The following is a 17,181-nucleotide window of genomic DNA, read 5'->3' as shown; positions in this document are numbered from 1 at the left end:
CTGTGCTGCTGATTTGGCTTCTCTGGGCTTCCATCATTTGTTTTCTGTTTTGAGTAGGAAAAAACAACCTTTTGGTCTTTTAATGTCTATGTAGCTTCTTAAGTCTGATGCCGACACAAGGCAACACGGATTGCTTGAAAACTTGGTAAGGTGTTCTATAAAGAGGTTGCCATTTTGAAGTAATGCTGGTACTCCACAGCACTGAAAATGCTACTTCTCTGTATAAACTTGTTTATCGATCCGGCCATAGTCCAGCCAAAATTAAGCCTCATTATGTTCTATTGATTTCAACAGATGAGATTTAAATTTAGTTCTCCAAGTGAAATCACTTCTGTTTGGGCTTAAGTTTGGGGCTGAACTTGGCTGGATCATATCCTGGCATTGATATGAACCCTAAGCTGTTACAGGGTAGAAGCCGTGCTCGATACCACCAACAGCATTGGTATTTTGTAAGGAAGCAATGAGAGACAGAAGGTTTTGTTGTTGCAGAACTGGGATTATTTGGAACAGAATTCACTCTCTCCTTTGGGCCTTCCTTTCAGAAGAGATCATGCATATAGAGGTGGACAGCTAGCTCGTAACTCTTGGGCACATGTTCATCCAAACTTCATGTATATTCAGGCTAAGAATATTTCTCTTGTGCTTGTGCTTTCTTGTATCTCCTGGTTTTACATAATGAATATTGCAGGGTAGGAATTGTCCTTGTGCAGCATGTTAGAACAGCGAAGTGCCAATCTGTGAATCAGTTTTTAGGCACAACTGATACCAGATGCAACTGTGCCTCGACCAATGAAATAAACGGTGAGATGTTGTGTGATTACAACTCCAGTTGCATAGTAAAACATCATTTTCCGTGTAACGTTTATGGACATTTTCAATTCATAAACCATTTTGCAATTAGCCGGACATTTATTTCTCCGGTGGTGCATGAACTTCTCTACAGATCTAGTTCATTTCAAATTTATTGTTCTGAAAGAACACTGTTTTCCTTCCCTCCCTTGTTTGACTTAGGAAGCATTTTCTGAATTCTAAAGACTATGGCATAGGGGAGTGGGTAAACCAGTGCAACTGAAAACAGAAAGCTGAAAGAAAAACGTGTTTTACGGTCTTATTCACTTATGTGAATGGAGAACTTCGGCATCTCCCGGATTCAGTTGTTAACAAACAGAAGTCCTGTTCTTTAAAATTAATCCCCTGTTGTAATTTTTAAGCCGATGGACTCTAATTAGTTTAGATAAAGGAGTAGGGCTGAATATTCAGCATGCTTCCACTCACTACGCCGATATTTTTATAAATAAGGAGGCAAGTGAGAGAGAGCTTGCTCCCAAAGCCTATCGTTTATTGTAACTCAGTTAATGTCAGCGCTGCGTTCCCTTGCATACAAAATCCAAGCGCCTTGATGAGCTAAGAGATTTCTCACACTCTTTATGTTGCTGAGGTTGCAAGCCTAAGCAGACTAATTTATGGCAAAGTTTGTACTCTGGGATGTGTATGTCAGAAGATTTCTTGGAAACAGCTGTATTATTAGCCCTAATGCTACAATATGTCTAAAAACTGACTGGATTCTCCAACACTGAAATTTACTAGTACATGTCCCATTCATATAAATATTGCTTTGTAAATGCACTAAGATTTTTTTAAAAAAATTCTAAAAACACACAGCATAGGAGATTCATATGGATGACAAGGTAACATCCAAAGCAGACCCCATATTATGTACATCAAAATTCAGAAGTACTCTGAATTTTGATGTACATAATATGGGGTCTGCTTTGGATGTTATCTTGTCATCCATATGAATCTTAAGGTTACTGTGGTGCTTACAACATTTTTTTTCATATTTCAATCTCACATTGTGGCTCAGACTTCCGCGCAGAGTATAGGATAAAGGCAGGAAATGGGTTCAGCACCCCAGTTCCTTCTTTAGAGGTGACTTCTCTATGGCCTTTTATGCAGGGATGTTTCCCCATGGTCACCCCGGCCAACTGTTTCGGGGCTTCCTTTTTATGCATGTCTTTTCCGGCCATTACTTTCCCCACGTTTTGCCCACATTTTCCAAATTCTGGCTGAAACAGCATTTGGGCAAAATGTGCGGGGAAAGTGAGGCAACATCTGACAGGTGGGAAAGGCATGCATAATCAAAAGGAAGCCCCAAAGCAGTTGGTGGGGGTGACCACCGGGAAATGTCCCTGCATAAAAGGCCTTTATCTAATTTGAGTCTCAGTTGGCAATTGGCTGTAATCAAACTATTCAAAAGAACTCTCAAAGTGGAATACATATTAATCAAGGAAGCTAAGGGGTAGACTAACGAGGCCATAAACACCGTTGTGAGTGAATTGTAGAGAAATTGGATTTCCACAGATGTGCACAATTTGAACAAGCTGTTTGGCTATAATACTATATCTCCACTGAAACTCCAGAATCTACGTCTGCTTCCATTCCTACAAGTAACAGAGACAGTTCTGCACAGATGTGTACACAAAAACCTCCACATGGGAAAGCTTTGTTTGGGCACTGCATCCTATGTGCCCAAGTAATTTCTGGATCAGTGTTTGTATCTTTAATTGTGGTTTACTGGAGGTCTTTAAAATGTTGCTTAGTTTGCATTCTTGCACATTCCTACACTTTCCAACCACACCGTTTTGAAGGGCGCTTACATTTTCTTAAGTGGGGGTGGTGATTTTCACCAAATTTTCCAAATTCACTGAGCCCCCCCCCCCAATTTTGGGAGTCAGCAGATCTACAGGAACAGCAGGGGGGGGAGTGGGAATTTGCAGTAGAAAGAATTTCGCTTTAGAAAATGAAAGTGCCCTTAACTCTTTGGAACATGTGGTTGGATACATGGCGTTATTTTGGAAATGATAATAAATTATACTTACTACCAGTAAAGTGTTTAGGATTGGTGTATTAGTGATTTTGTATACATGTACCTTTTGCTTGAATGTGTTCATTAAAATATAGCTAAAATTAATTTGTAAAATACATTTCTCCCCTTTTTGTCCCATACAATCTTATTCATGTTTCTTTTTGGGAACTATTTCAACATGTCTTTGCACACATGGCATTTCCTTTGGTAGAAATATTGAGGGCATTTGAACACAGTGCAATCTTTTAATACAGCCATATATAAAAGGAGAGCCCCTGGCTTTAATCTTCAAGGATGCAGGAGGAACTGCGGCTCTGGGTCTGAAGCGCACAGAGATGCATTGCCTGCACCCCTGGAGCCCCTGACATCAGGATGAGGCAGCATGAGAGAGAGGGCGAAAACGCATGGTCACTTTATCCTCCTTTAATTCCTGTTTCAGCCAGGATTCAGCCAGGATCGAAAGCATGCATTTCGCCTAATGTGCATTCGATCCTGGCTAAAACAGGGATTAAAGGAATATAAAGCGACCATGTGTTTTCACACTGTCTCCTACCCCACAAGTGTCCCTGTCCATTGTCCAGCATCAGCTGTTGTAAGAATTGGGTATGGAGCCACTTTGGAGATCCACCCACACTCCTTTGTCAGCGGTACCGGTAGGGTTACTACTCCAGGTAGTAGCTGGAGATCTCCTGCTATTACAACTGATCTCCAGCCAATAGAGATCACCTGGAGAAAATGGCTGCTTTGGCAATTGGACTCTATGGCATTGAAGCCCCTCCCCTCCTCAAGCCCTGCCCTCCTCAGGCTCCGCCCCAAAAACTTCCCTCCGATTATGAAGAGGGACCTGGCGACCCTAGGTACCAGCAGTGACTCAGACGACAGAATGTAAAATCAAAGTCTTGCTGATTAATATTTCACTAGTGAATGGAATAAAGTTCTCAGTAAAAGGCCAGAGTTGATAACTGCAAATCCTTGTGCTGTTTATATAACTGGTTGCAATATGTAAACAAACGAACAAACAAAAAACACCAATTCTCAGCAGTCTTTGAAATACAAAAATGTAATGCTTCATAACAAGGAAAAGAAAATACCTTTAATACTACTTTATTTGGCATTCCCCTAATTTCTAAGCCATTTCCATTGTGCTGTAAACCTATTAACTTTGTTCTCTTCCTTTACCTACATGCATCTCTTCATTCTTTCATATAAGTGAATGACCACTGTTATGTAGGTGGGAAATGTTCTGCCTGTGTATGGTTGCCAACCTCCAGGTGAGGTCTGGAGTTCTCCTCGAATTACAACTGCTCTCCAGGCTACAGGGATCGGTTCCCCTGGATAAAATGGAAGTTTCAGAGGGTGGACTCTATGTAGGGTTTCCAGGTCCCTCTTTGACAATGGCCGGTTTTTGGGGCGGAGCCTGAGGAGGGCGGGGTTTGGGGAGGGACTTCAATGCCATAGAGTCCAATTGCCCAAGCAGCCATTTTCTCCAGGGGAACTGATCTCTATTGGCTGGAGATCAGTTGTAATAGCAGGAGATCTCCAGCTTGCACCTGGAGGTTGGCAGCCCTAGCTCTGCGGCATCACATCCCTGCTGAGCTCTCTGCCCTCCCCAAACTCCACCATTTCCAGGCACTGTTCCCAAACCTCCAGGAACATCCCAAGCCAGAGCTGGCAACTGTGGGTCTGTGGGACATTGTTGCAACAAAGCAAAACCTGCCCCCACCACTGACACTGGCTCTCATTATTAGTCATGGAGTCCCACATAAGCTAATATACTATTAATGAACCCCCACCCAGGGACTTTAGCATTATACACACCTAACCACCACAAAACACCAAAGCCATCTCAATAATGGACTTTTTGCTTGTTAAACAATGTTGTGATGTAAATCCCCTTATTAACAGTATTAAAGGTAGTCTCCTGTGCAAGCAGCGGGTCATTACTGGCCCACGGGGTGACATCACATACTGACATTTACTAGGCATACTATGTTTACGAGGTGGTTTGCCAGTGCCTTCCCCAGTCTTCTACACTTTACCCCCAGCAAGCTGGGTACTTGTTTTAACGACCACGAAAGAATGGAAATCTGAGTCAACCTTGAGCCGGCTACAGTGTTAGGTGTGTTACAAATAGCAGTGTCTGGTCTGATATGGATGAAGCACTGAGTGATGATTACATAGATTCTGATCTCAGTGCTATGACAAAGTTATTGTCTTGCATGCCAAGGTGCTGCCAGGTTTGAGCAAGAGCAGGAAACACCACACCCATTCCTTAAACCCTTCATAAACTACTTCAGCCTGTATCTTTTCTCAGACAGAGAAGCAGTTTGCGGGCAAAGGTGATCTTGAATGGAAAATAGCCAAACAATGTATCTGAGCAGCCTCTCTAAGGGCTGCGGGGGAGGGGGAAAAAAGGTACAAAATTCTGGGGGCCTAGGGCTGCAATGCTAAACACACTTGCTTGGGAGTAAGCCTCAATGGATAAAGTGGGGCTTATTTCTGAGTAGATCCACTCCCTAGGTCACTTAGGTAGCTCAAGAGCTAGGCAAGCTTTTGCTAGCAATAGTGGTCTTTTATGCATGGTCAGTTTCTGCTGGATCTGCTGCTCTCTAACTGCACAGTATTGCCGGTTGAATTCTCAAAACACTATGCACAGGGGCTTTTTGCCCCAAAGAAATTCCAGGAGTACCTTTTGATCGATTATGCATACCTAAGAAAATGCGGAGCTTCTGAACCACGCATGAGTCCCTATTCCCTGACAATGCTGTTTTGTAATTGGCTATGGTGTATTTTTTTGAAATACATCACCAGCCCTGCTGTGGGATTATTTAATTTGATCTGAACCAAGTGGCCATTTTACAGCCAAAGCAGAAAAGGGTCCAGACAATGCCCCCCCCCCCGACCAATTTCATAGAATCATAGAGTTGGAAGGGACCAGCAGGGTCATCTAGTCCAACCCCCTGCACAACCCCCTGCAGGAAATTAACAACTACCTCCCCCCACATCCCCAGTGACCCCAACCCTCCCCCCGCCATGCAGGATCCCACAATCAAAGCACTCCCGACAGATGGCCATCTAGCCTCTGCTTAAAGACCCCCAAAGACGGGGACTCCACCACCCTCTGAGGCAGCACATTCCACCATCAAATAGCCCTCACCGTCAAAAAGTTCTTCCTAATGTTTAGGTGGAATTGCTTTTCTATTAGTTTAAATCCATTACTCCATGTCCTAGTCTCTGAAGCAACAGAAAACAAGCTAGTTCCCTCATCAACATGACATCCCTTCAAATATTTAAACATGGCTATCATGTTTCTGTGTAAGTCAATGCAGGGGTCATAAGAACATAAAAACATTCACACAGCCATTTGTGACATTATCGTTCCATCAGTAGTCTTGCACTTCCAAAAAAAAAAAAAAAGGCTTTCATACCTATAAGAGGACACGTATAAGGGGAGGGCGGGTTCTGTTCCATCTTGCCGAGAACTGAAACTGACCCACATTTGCTGTGAAACTGACCAAAGAAGCTGTCTCATGGTATTCCAGCATTCTTCTCTTACTAGTGCACTTGATAATGGCTTTGAGGGCAGGGGTTGGATGAGGAGGGCAGACATGTAGGAGGGAGAAGCGAGAATGGGCATGGGGAGGAAAACCCGAAGTGACAAGTATGCACAGGACTGGCTTTCGATTTGGGATCGGGGCAAACTTTAAACTCAGGGTAAAACAGCATCCTGAAAACGTGGGGAAAATGAAAGGGGAGAGTGAGGTGATTTCTGAAGGTCAGAAAATACATGCATAATTAAAACAAAGTCCAGAAGTAGTGGGGGGGGGGATGACTGTGATGGGAACAACCCATGCATAAAAGGCCAGTGTCTGTTCCAATCAAGCATATTGAGTTTGTTCTTCTGAACTGTGTGTGAGTTAATTGACACCAAGTCACTTCCGACTTATGGCGACCCTGTGAATCAATGTCCTCCAAAATGTCCTATCGTTACCAGCCTTGCTCAGGTCTTGCAGACTGAGGGCCATGGCTTCCTTTAAAGAGTCAATCCATCTCTTCCTACTGCCTTCAATTTTTCCTAGCAAAATTATTTTTTCTAGTGACTCATCTTGAGGGGTGCCCAAATACATATTGTGAGAAGGGAGGTATAAGAAATCTTTGCCTTGGTGTTCATGGGGGCCTTTGGTGGGCCTGGCTCCTCCAACCCACCACCAAGTTTTCCAGTTAGTACTGAACAGCTTTGAGACTGCCTCGGTTTTCCTCTTTTTGGAAAAGCTGAGGGAGACACACACTTGTCTATGTATCACCTGTAGCTTCAGCTTGAGCACTTAGCTCACCCAATATGCATTTCTAGAAATGGAAAATAAGGACAGAACTGGGAGGGTCCTTTTTATTAGAGAATTAATGCCATTTAAAGCTTGTTAAAAGCATGATAAACGTAATTAGTTGCACAGTGGCGGGTGTGGCTGTTTCCATAGCATTTGTCTTAAGGAAACCAAATTGGAGACACGAGGCCGGAGCAATGGTAAAAGAGAAAGCATACTTTATTGAACAATATTCCTCTTCCATCAAGAACAAATCTATCTATATACTAATTTCTACAAATGGCCCTTGGAGCTGGCCACACGTGTGTGAGTCTGCTTGCAGACATTTTGGAGCTTGTCTACATGGGTCACAGGAAGAGGGGAAAAAAGATAGGAAGTAAGAAGGTTAGAGGCAGGAAACAATTTGTTCACCTGTAGACAAAGAGAGGCATCAAGAGACAACACATAACCCCTCCAGTGGCCAAGCATGCGGAGGTGCCTTTTCCCAATATTTTTTCTACTGAGACTAAACCAGTAATCGGACTAAGGCTGACCCCAAGAGAGCTTTTCAGTTCTGTTTTGACATTTGATCAATTACTGGTTGTTAAGGTTTTCAACTGGATAGCTTCCATTTGTTTGCTTTGTTTCCAGCATACCAGGGTGCCCTGTATCTGGTGAAATTAGCTAAGCAATCTGGGTAAGATGCTGATGAAAAGGCCTTAAGAGCATGACTTGAGGAATCTCTATTCTTTCTCCCACCCCTTTAACATCCAGCCTGATGAGGTGAACTCAAAACCTTGCACATTTGTGTTCTTATTTTGACTGTTCGTAGTAAAAGCTATTACGTGGCTTCTGTGAGGAAAAAATGTGGGCCATTTGTACTACCTGTGCTAAATACAGAGATTGCTCAGGCTTGTAACACGAGTGACAAACTATTCACAACATATATTTATGTATTTACTTTATTTATAACCTTTATCATCGAGACTCAAGGCAGGTAAACCAGTGTGATCAAATTGCATGAGACAAATGCAATAGGACTAGGATTACAAAAACTAGAAACAGTGCAAGAAAGTATCAAACATGGGACGTAAAACAATGCAGAAAACAGAACAAAAGTACAGAACTGTCTATGTAATGAATCAAGCATAACCACCAAATGCGTACGTGGCTTCAGCGAGACAGCCACAAATGGACATTGAAAGACAGTGCTTAAAGTTCTTTCTCAGGCATACAGCTACAAAGACAGAACTCGGACTAATATGGAAGCACCGGTCCTAGCTGCTGACAAGGCTATCCTTTGCTTCCCTGCTCATGGGTGGCTGCTTACGTGTGTGTTCTCCTTTTCTATTCCAGTGACACAGAGGCAGGAAGATCAGGAGGGCTGCCGATGCAGCAAGAAGGTAGCCTGACTCTTTCAAATGAATGAGAGCCCCTGGCGGGGCTATCTCTAGAGTACTGTGCTATGGAAATGCAGTTCAGTGCTGAGGCAGGACAATACTTTTGCAGGACAATACTCAGCTCAAACCCAACCCTTTCTGACTATATATTACTCTTCCTACACCCTTGACACTGAGAGACACTGTCCTTCAGTGTTACTACTCTGAAGATGCCTGCCACAGTTGCTGGCGAAACGTCAGGAAAGAAAATTCCAAGACCACGGTTACGCAACCCAGATAACCTACAAGAACCAGTACCAATATATCTTTAATTTTCTTGACTATTTTACATTGTTATTCCTGTGAGCGGTCGTGTAGGTAGGGGGTCCCATGCCCTGCTTTGCCCAGGGGCCTATAATGCTGTTAAGACAGCCCTGCTTTGCTGGGATGGATTCTTGGCTTCACCCGTGCAAATTAAGTGTTTGGTTTTTTTTTTTAATCTCCGCACGGTGCTCCACGCACGCTCGAAATCGAACAACACGGCTACTTTTCAACACACAATTTGCTTTTTAGGGTGGGGGGGTCAATTCCAGAATGAGTTATTAACAGCGAACGTTTTGCATTTCTTATGGTTCTAGGGGCTTCATATACAGTATATAAATATATATTGTGACAGACACATTTTAAAAATTAAAATCAGAATGTACACGGTGGTCAGCTGGTGACAATGAAAAGCCCATGTCACGAGGGGGGGGCGCAACCAGGATTTTACAGATGCTTAGGTGGGGTGTGGCCAAAAAAAAGGTTGGGAACTACTGGTTTAAAGGATCAGCAAACACCAGCCGTCGGGCGTGGAGTCACTTTTGCCCCAAAGAGCGCCGCAGCCCTGGGCACCGAAAACTGAAACCGGGAAGGGGGCGTGGCCAGAGGCACGTGGCAGAGGCCTCGCTTCGCCATTGGGCCCCGGAAAGGCCCCTGCGTTTCAAACACAGTTCGAATAGAAACGTTCAACAGGGTCCCAGCCCAACAATAAAAAAAACTTTTACGTAATCAAAATAGCAGCTATCTACATCAATAAATATATAACCAAACATCCGCTATTAAAAACATAAGTCCTTAATTCCCGGCGCGGGAAACGCTCCCTCGCGCAAACCCCATGCAAAACGGGCGCTGGTAAAACCCGGGTCCACTGGGCGTTGCCGAGACGCGTTATAAAGGCCGGGATGGCCGTTGCTGCGTCTCCCCCTCGCCGCCGAATCCCGCAGGCAGGAAACGAAAGGCTTATCAGCCCCCCCCCCCTCCGTTTCCCGGCTCCACTCCGGAGGGGTTTCCTCTGCGGCCGGCAAAGGGGGTTCGCGCTTCACTCAGCCGTGGGAGCTGGTGGGGGGGGGGGGTGCCGCCGCCGCGCGCGCGAGGGGAGGGGACTGGCCGCCGGCGTCCGGGCGCGAGGCGGCCGCGAGCGGGCCACGGCTCCCCTCAGCTGCCGCGATGGGCGCGACGGTGGAGGCGCGCACCACTTACAGATACCCCTTCGAGTGCGTGGTCGCTAGCTACCTGCGGAAGGTAAACGGGCCCAGGGCTCTTCCCCCGCCGCCGGCCTCGGGGGAGGCGGCCTCCGCCAGCCCCCTCCCTCCATCCCTCCCTCAGGGTTGCTCCTGCTGCCACGCTGGCGAGGCTGCGCTCCTCTGGTCAATTCGCAGTGGGTCGCCGCGTTAGTCTGTCTGCAGTAGTCGAAAAGGGCCAGAGTCCAGGAGCACCTTCAAGACTCACACAAATATTTCCTGGTAGGGTAGGAGCTTTCGTGAGCCGCGGCTCACGAAAGCTCCTACCCTACCAGAAAATATTATTGTCAGTCTTGAAGGTGCTCCTGGACTCTGGCCCTTTCCTTCCTCTGGTCAAGAGCGCGACCGAGGGCCGGGAGGCTTCAGCCCCAACGGCGGCCACAAACAAGGCGGAGCCTTCCGTTGGTTTTTTTTTAACGTATGGAACAATGCCGTTGCGGCCCCGCCCCTTCGCCAGGGTTGGCAGGAGGGCTTTGGCAAGGCGGTCGGCGACAGGAGGGCTCGGGACTCACCGCTTCCCCCCCCCCCCCGTCTGCCTCGAGGCCGTTTTTGCACGGGCGTTCCAGGCTGAACGGCCCCCGCGTGGTTGGTTTTTTTTTTCTTTTTGAATTTTTTGCACGCTGAGCCCTTCCGGAAGTGGCTGCGAAGACCTGCTTCCCACCGCTAAAGAGCCCGTTTAAGGCGACCTCTGGTGTTTGCCGCGAAGAATCCCCCTCCAGGAACAATGCAAAACAACAGGGGCGCGTTAGCTACGCGTGTGCTATGCAAACAGGAACAAAGGAGCAAGCGAGTGGGGGGTGGAACTTTTCCTTCTGCGTCGGGACCCGTAAAAAGGCGTTTTTGAAGTGGCGTTTTTTAAAAAGCTTTGAGCGAGCGTCAAAATTAACCGTGCAAAAATGGCCTCAGCTTTGTTTGGGGGCGCTGGTTTCCCTGCGCTCCTCCCTGAGCGCCCCTACGGTCCTACCCAAGCCTCTAGTGAAGCTGCCATTGCCTGCAATGGATTGGGTTGCCAGGTCCCTCTTTGCCACCGGCGGGAGGTTTTGGGGCGGAGCCTGAAAAGGGCGGTGTTTGGGGCGGGACTTCAATGCTATAGGGTCCAATTGCCAAAGCGGCCATTTTCTCCAGGGGAACTGATCTCTACCGGCTGAAGATCAGTTGTAATCGCAGGAGATCTCCAGCCACCACTTGGAGGTTGGCAACCCTAGCAATGGCTCGTGTTTGCAGAACGTGTTTAAATCATCTGTTTGCCTGGCTTGCACCTTCAGTTTTTCTCCCTGGCCCCTCCACAACTTTCTGTGGGGAGTATTACGTCATCTTCTACCTCTTTTTGTTCCACTTAAGCCTTTACGATGGGGGGAGGGAGACGGATCCCTTCCCAGGCCTTGCTTTTTTCTGGTGTAGGCGCTTGAGAGTGCGGTCGCCTGTGAGTCTGCTTCTCTCAAGATTTGTTTTTTTGCATGTGTTTTCCCCCGCACGATTCCCCCAAGCAATTTGTCGTGGGTGTTGCAAGCCTGTGGCCCAGGTTTCTAATACCTTTTTTTCTTATGCTTTCCTCGTTCCCTCTAAGAGCATTTTCAGATCTTCTATTTTCCCGTTACTTATCCTCTTTTTGGCACATTCCTGTGGCTTGTATGCTTTCCAGAGGGCGGTTGGTACAGCCAGCAACAAATATGAAACAGCTTGTAAGGCTCCTGGGTACTTGCTTTGTAGCTGCTGCATGTCAGTCAGGCATTTACCCTTTACATTATTAAAAAAGATGCTTGCAAGTAGTGTTCTCCCCTCTCATGGTTATATGCAGAAATAATGCAACACCTTATCTGCAGATCTTAATGTATGGCTGGGGGTAGACTCTGAAGGGGAGGTGTTAAAAACAGATTGGCCTTAGGGCAAGGGTCCCTTGTTTTTTTTCATCTGCCACTCAAAACCCTTGTAATTTGTTTTCAAGAAGCATGTGGATGCCAGGAATGATAACGGTAGGGTTGCCAACCTCCAGGTACTAGCTGGAGATCTGCTATTACAACTGATCTCCAGCTGAGAGAGATTATTTCACCTGGAGAAAATGGCAGCTTTGGTAATTGGACTCTATGGCATTGAAGTCCCTCCACAAACCCTGTCCTCAGGCTCTGCCCCCAAAAGCTCCCACTGGTAGCGAAGAGGGACCTGGGAACCCTAGATGTCAGACACCATGGTGCCCCTAGATGGCATGCCAGGGACTGGTGATTTAAGTGTTAAAGGTCAAAACTAGCATTTTGAATTTGGCTTGGAAGCCGGTTGGTAGTCAGTGCAACTCATGTGAGATTGGTGTTATGGGTGATGCTGACAAATCTAGAGGGCACTTTCACACAGCCCAAATAATGCACTTTCAATCCATTTTCAATGCAATTTGAAGGTGGATTTTACTGTGTGAACTGGTAAAATCCACTTGCAAACGATCGTTAAGGTGCACTGAAAGTGGATTGAAAGTGCATTATTTGGGCTGTGTGAAAGTGCCCTCTGTCTCAGGCAATGAGATGTGTTCTGTGTTCCCTTCCAAGTGCTCTTCAAGAGTAGCCCCATGGTAAGCGTCAAGCCTGGAACATTCAAGAACATGTATGACAGTTCCCAAACCACCAGATTGTGCAATAACCAGTGGAAAAGCATGAAATGTTCCATAAATGGTGTTCTTGACCTTGGCTCTTTATTGAGCTGCCAGCCATGGGCCAAGAGAACATCTGTACTGTGAACCTGATTTTTAAAAAAGAGCAAATTCTTGCATCTTGTCTTAATCCTTCTGCCATTTTATTTGCTTGCCACAGCTGCCAAACACTGGTTTAGAGAAGGCTGCAGCTTTAAAAAAAACTAGAGCTGGATGTTGCCAGCAGATTGGTGACATGGCATTCCAAAACTCTGGATAACATATCCCAGTGATATTTAATAGATGCTACAGATTTTATGTCCAGATAACGTGCATTTTTTTCTTGATTTTTAACTGGAAAGTGGCCTGGGAGAACCACGATCTTCAATGGGGAGGGAGAACTAATGCCTCTTTCCTGTTGCTGATTATAGCTTTCCAATGCTGTTTTTCAGTTACAAATGTAGGATGGGGGAGTTATCTGCATCTGCCTGCACATTTCGTTTTGCTGCTAAGTTCTAGTGACTAGGTGAAAATCTCCACTCTCTTTTTGATTCTCTCTGAATACAGTTGCAGAACCTGCTTAATTATATATCTTCATAATACGCTAACGCTGACTTTATTGCCCTCTAGCTGTGACTTTTTAGAAATGAAATGGAATTTTTAAAAATAATTACTACTTCCCTGCCTGTTTCTCACTTAGCATACTAAGGGCAGTTGACCTTGTTTAATACCTTCCCCACTTTGTTCAAAAGGACAACTTTTCCAAACATCAGACGCTTTCCTCATTTTAAGAGCCTTTGTGTCTCATTTTGGCCTTCACTTGCAGTATTATATTTATCTACAATGATTTTTTTTCTTTCTCTGTATTGTTTGTTTCTGTTGAATATAAAAAAATATATATCGCCTCATCTTTTAGTGGAAGCCTATTGCCAGCCCTGCTCTTATTTTTAACAATTTTTTTGTTAATAATTCCTTTATTCCAGTGTATTCATTTCTGTTGTTGCTTCTTTCTCTTTCTCTCTGTCGTGTTTTATCCTGCTCTGCCTCCATGGAGCTCAGAGAACACGTCATTCCCCTGTCCCCATGATCTGAACCATTCCATCCTAAGCTTGATATTTCCTGCCTGCAGTGGACAAACTCCGCCCTCAGCCCCAGTCTTCCACCCTCAAGAAACTGGAGCAGGAGAAAAAATGGCCAGAATATTGTTTCAGTGGTGATGCTGTAGACCAGGGGTGTCAAACTCATTTGTTAGGAGGGCTGGATATGACATAAATGTTGTTTGGTTGGGCCGGGCCATGTGTGCCATGACATTTAATGCCAGGTATACGGATTCCGTGGACTGCCAAAAAAACAAATCAGTGGGTTATAGATCAAATCAGGCCTGAACTGACTTTAGAAGCTAAAATGACTAAACTGAGGCTATTGTATTTTGGTCACGTCATGAGACGACAAGAGTCACTGGAAAAGACCGTCATGATAGGAAAAGTTGAGGGCAGCAAGAAAAGAGGAAGACCCAACAAGAGATGGATTGACTCAATAAAGGAAGCCACAGCCTTCAATTTGCAAGATCTGAGCAAGGCTGTCAAAGATTTTGACAGGACATTTTGGAGGACTTTCATTCATAGGGTCGCCATGAGTCGGAAGTGACTGGACGGCACTTAACACAACACATAGAATCAGAGCTCTGGGACTGGAATGACAGCCCCCAGAGTGGAATCATGGCCCCCTGGGAGTAGCAGAATCATTCTGGGGCTGGAATGACAGGTCCCAGAGAGGAATGATGCCCCCTAGCAATAGCAGAAGTGTTATGGAACTGGAATGACAGTTCCAAGAGTAGAATGACGGTCCCTGTGATTGAAATCAGTACTCTGCACCTGTAGATTCAACCACAGGGGCTGTCATTCCAAGCCCAGAACATATCTGCTACTCACAGGGCCTGTCATTCCACTCTGGGACCTGTCATTCCAGCAGCAGAATGCTTCTACTCCCAGGGGCCGTCATTCCACTCTGGGGGCTGTCAGCCTCATCAGCAGCTGTGGTTACCTCAGTTGTTGCTGGAGTTCATGAGGAATGGATGCTTTTACAGAATTGCTGGTACTGAGGAAGGCAGCTTACTGCAGACGGCGATATTGAGGGACAGCCGTTGTGGCTCCTTCTGCCCTTTTTTGCTCACCACGAGTGTGGGGTGAACTGCCAGTAAACAAATCCCAATATTTTTCCTGCTCCAGGTGACTGTTCTGTTCAGTGAGGCTTTTCTTCTTCAGAATTCCAAGCAGGCAAACAGTGGGTTTTTATGCAAGCATTCCCTTTCTTGGATCTGGTCTGCACATGGTGGAGAATAAGGCAATAAGGAACTCAGGTGGTAGAGTGGACTGTGCCCCTTCGGGCCACAGGTGGTAGATTTCATTGTTTCCTCTCATAGGAAAGCCTACACACTCATCATAAACTAGGGCAGCACATAGAATGGTCTTATCCATCCTGTTTGCTTGCTGTCTAGGTTTTCCTGTTTGCAGGAAGCATTTAACATAAAAAAGTGATCTTCTGTCTCCGATCTGAAGTTCAGTCCATTCTGCCACCCGGCCTCCTGTATGTGTGAATGAAAGCCATAGCGAATGTCTTAGAACAGGGATCCTCAGCCTTTTTGAACCTGTGGGCGTCTCTGGAATTCTGACACTGGTTGGAGGGAGCAACCACAAAATGGCCTCTGCAGGAGGTGAAGCCAACCTCAAAATGGTTGTTAAGGGAGGCAGAGCCAGGCAAATGCACACACAGGAAGCCCAAGTGCTGGGGTAATTTTTAAAAAGACACTGGGAAGGAGGAGTAAAACGAAGATAATAGTGGCAGCCGTCACTGAATCAACATTATTTTATTCTGCCCAGCCAATGAGATCTCCAGAAACTCAGCTTGCCATGAGGCCAGCAAGCATCAAGAAAGGTGTCAGCAGGTGCCATGGTGCCTATGAGCACCATGTTGTGAACCCTGACTTAGAATATTTCTCTTAGCTGTGCCTAATCCAAACAGTTGAATGTTTACAGCTTGGTCGCAGTGTTATTGCTGGGTTGGCCCATGAAAATGAGAAGAATAAACAGATTTCATTGACTTCAGTTCACCAGTTCTGAATGTTTGTAATCAGTTTATAAATCCTTTTAGCTCAGGGGTCGGCAAACTCATTAGTCAAAAGAGCCAAATATCAACAGTACAACGATTGAGATTTCTTTTGAGAGCCAAATTTCTTAAACTTAAACTATGTAGGTAGGTACACTGTTTATTAACTTAATAAACTTTAATTAAAGTTTTAAGTCTTAATTAAACTATAGGTACACTGAATAAAACTTGATATCATACTTAATAGTGATCTTATTTATTGATAAAAATTAAATTGTAAGTCCCTGCCATTTCCCCCTCCCTGTCCGGAGTCCTCGTCTGGAGGCCTGGTCTACCACCATAAAAGCCTATTGGTAGACCTGGCCTCCGGCTGAGTCTCATTGGGAGGCCAGGTCTACCCATTGGCTTTCTTGGCAGTAGACCTGGCCTCCGGAGGCCCATAGAAGCCAATTGTTAGACCTGGCCTCTGAAGGGGGACTTTTTCCCCTCCTCAGAGTCCAGGTCTACTGCCAAGAAAGCCAGTGGGTAGACATGGCCTCCCAATGGGACTCAGCCGGAGGCCAGGTCTACCAAAGGAAGCCCGCCCCGGCCAACAGCTGATAGGCGGAGGGGGGGCAGGAACAGCCGAGTCGCCCGCCCAGCAATCACGCGGCGGGAGGGGAGGCTTTAGCCTCCCAACCATTGAGGGCAAGGGAAAGGGGGACCTGGCCATTCTCCACGGCGGGGGTGGGGGGAGACAGCTCGCCCGCTCGCCTGCACTCTCGCTCGCTCTCAGGCGCGCCAGCTCCGCAGTCCGGCTGCCGGCGAGAGCAGGGGCTCCGAACCAAGTTCTGAGAGCTGCACTCAACGGGCCAAAGAGCCACATACGGCTCGGGAGCCGCAGTTTGCAGAACCCTGTTTTAGCTGAATGTTGCTCTTGAAACAACTTTAGCTTGTGCATTGCAAATGATCAGTTTTCAGTCATTTCAAAGCAAAGCAAAAATGAGATTGAAGAGATTTAGATCATCCCAGCTGGGATTTTCAAAGATATACTATATCTTTAAATCCATTCAAGAAATCATACTGCAGGCTGCAAGCTTGTGTGTGCTTCTCAGAAGTAAGATCCAGCTCATTAAATAGGATTTATTCCTTAGTGTGCCCAGGGTTACAGCCTCAATGGACACAAATTCTACAGGGATAGCCCTGTTAATTTGTTGAGCAAAACCAAAATGGAGCCTTTTGGCACTTTTGTGTAGCAGGTAGCCACAATCATATTCATTTTATGCGTCATGAGGTAGGCTTTAGCCCACTAAAGCTTTTGCTGTGATAAATCTGTTAGGAATCTTGTGGCATCTTAAAGACTTTTTATTGTTTT

At 45.8% G+C, this 17,181-nt stretch overlaps 1 protein-coding gene across 2 annotated transcripts in view; it reads left to right on the top strand.

Annotated features, from left to right (window-relative positions):
• The first annotated feature begins 10,034 nt into the window (after positions 1–10,034).
• Positions 10,035–17,181, top strand: part of PRELID2 (PRELI domain containing 2) — a 39,479-nt gene continuing 32,332 nt past the window's right edge. For both annotated transcript variants that reach the window (XM_056864707.1, XM_056864700.1), the window contains exon 1: positions 10,035–10,109. In XM_056864707.1, coding sequence (XP_056720685.1) covers positions 10,035–10,109 — 75 coding nt within the window. The remainder of the gene's footprint in view (positions 10,110–17,181) is intronic.

Source organism: Euleptes europaea, chromosome 1, assembly GCF_029931775.1.
Source record: "Euleptes europaea isolate rEulEur1 chromosome 1, rEulEur1.hap1, whole genome shotgun sequence".
Taxonomy (NCBI): Eukaryota; Metazoa; Chordata; class Lepidosauria; order Squamata; family Sphaerodactylidae; genus Euleptes; species Euleptes europaea.
Note: the sequence above shows the minus strand (reverse complement) of the source record. Positions and strands in the feature narration are given on the sequence as shown.